Source organism: Sinocyclocheilus rhinocerous, unplaced genomic scaffold (genome assembly GCF_001515625.1).
Source record: "Sinocyclocheilus rhinocerous isolate Xijiao unplaced genomic scaffold, SAMN03320098_v1.1 scaffold269, whole genome shotgun sequence".
NCBI lineage: Eukaryota > Metazoa > Chordata > Actinopteri > Cypriniformes > Cyprinidae > Sinocyclocheilus > Sinocyclocheilus rhinocerous.
Window position 1 is genome coordinate 689419 of NW_015652298.1, and position 2174 is coordinate 691592.

General features: G+C 35.2%; 1 protein-coding gene across 3 annotated transcripts in view; it reads left to right on the plus strand.

Moving 5' to 3' along the window:
- Positions 1-2174, plus strand: part of LOC107714507 (SRSF protein kinase 1-like) — a 54081-nt gene that overhangs the window by 16267 nt on the left and 35640 nt on the right. Inside the window, exon 1 of one of the 3 annotated variants that reach the window (XM_016520369.1) lies at positions 1169-1245. The exons of the other annotated variants lie outside the window; for them this stretch is intronic. Coding sequence (XP_016375855.1) covers positions 1169-1245 — 77 coding nt within the window. Of the gene's footprint in view, positions 1-1168; positions 1246-2174 lie in introns of those variants that run through there. 3 annotated transcript variants of the gene reach the window in all.

Consider the following 2174-nt stretch of genomic DNA (forward strand, 5'->3'; position numbering starts at 1 on the left):
AAAAAAAGACTCTTATGAGCCGATTCTTTTTACAGAATCAAAAACATACAGCGAACAATTAACTCTGATCCAGTACTTTTTTTATTCTGAATCCAAAACAGTGCGTTCAGTGTAGTCCAACCAGGTCTTGAACTAATGACTCTTATGAGCCTGTTTTTTTTTTTACAGAATCAAAAACATATCTAGCACAACCAGTGTAGTGTGACCAGTTCTTATACAAATAACTCTTATGAGCCATTTTTTTTTTACTGAATCATAGATGCACAGTGTAACGAGTTTAGTACAACTGATTCCTCAACAAATGACTCTCAACTGGATCTTTTTACTGAGTTCAAATACAGTTCAGCTACTGTAGTCCAACTGATTCCTGAAAAAAATGACTTCGTTCTAAGTCACCTTAAAACATGCTTTTTGCAAGTTTATTTATTTAAATCTCGTCATTTGGCACTGGGATAGATTTATTTATTTTTCCATCAAATGTTTTTTTTTGTTCTGATTTCTCCTGGCCACTGCTATTAGTGTGGTCAAGACTAGCGGGTTAAGAACAGAATTGTCTTTTGCAATTCAAGGTTAATCCTTTTTTCCCTCTCCTGAAAGCTCCTTTGCTTTAAATTGCAATAGATACTATAAAAACATTATAATGCGATTGGGGTCTTTCATTTGAGATTTTCTCAGTCAAGTAGCTCTCATGTAGTTGTGTACGTCTCAGAGGGGCAAGAGATAAGAGTAATTGATTGTGTTGAGTGCCCTCTTATAGACCCTCTCTCTCTCTCTCGCTGCCGTGACTCAGTGCTGCTTACCTGCCTTCACTAACAAGGTTGTAAAGAGGCTTGTTTAGACTGAGATGCGAATCTTATGAGCAAGAGAGCATCAAACTCGCCTTCTTGTGAGCTGGCTGCCTTTTTCTGCTGTAATTCGAGAGAGAGAGCAGATGGGATGAGTGACAGCAGAACGCATGGAATTATGAAGGAGAAATGAGGAGGCGGCAGTGTTTTTACCTGCAATGCAGTGCTAGCTTTCCCTAGCCAATCAGAGCGCGTGGCACAGAGGGAAGGGCGGCCTCTTGTCGCTGACGGAAGCAGAGCGAGAGGGAGGGATCGAACTCCTCAGCATTCAGCCTCACTGTGCATCTGTGTGCACTGAGGTGGCCCTCCTCTGCCTCTGGTACATGGCTCTGTCTCTGGCTTGCCAGCCCCTGTTGCCTTCATTAGCATTGTCTCTCATGGGCATCCGCGCATCTTGTAGGTAAGAAGCAAAGTTGCATCTCTGTTTGCGTCGTCACTGCCTCTTAAGCACGTAACTGGTGCGCCATGTGTTTGAGAGCTTTGATTTCATTTGTGCTTTGACAGTTTGGTGAATGTAGTTTCATCTAGTTGCTTGTGGCGAGTTATTTTCCTTCATGTTTGGAGCTTCAAAGGGAAAAATAATTGAAGGGCTCTTTAAAATGAGATGAGTTTAGGAAACTGTTTATTCCGGTTTTATTTATAGAACTGAAATGAACTATTTGGTATATTATAAATTAGGAAATATTAGGTACTTGTAATTCATGCACAGTTTAAGAATGAGAGTTGTATGAGAACATTTGTATTCATTTACTTGCATAACTAAAAGACAGAAATGTATTTATATTTGTAATATTATAGTATCATAACATTATTTAATTATACAGATATTTAACAGCAAAACTGCAATCAAAAATGTCCATGCAATGTTATATTAAATGAAAAGGAGAAAACAAATTAAATATTACATAATTCAAATATTTAGCAGCAAAAATACTAGTCAAAAATATATTCTTGTAATGTTTTATCGATATAATGAAAAGAAAATATATGCATAAATATTCCATTATGCAAATATATAGCAGAAAAATTATTCAAAAATATATTCGTACAATGTTTTGTTGATATGATGAAAAGAAAAATATATGTATAAATATTCCATTATGCAAATATTAAGCAGAAAAAGTATTCAAAAATATATTTATACAATGTTTTGTTGATATGCATGTTTTTCTTTTCATCATATCAACAAAACATTGTATGAATATATTTTTGAATAGTTTTTCTTCTAAATATTTGCATAATGACATACTTGTGCATATGATTTATCCATCATATTTCATTATGCAAATATTTAGCAGAAAAACTACTATTCACACACATACATATATA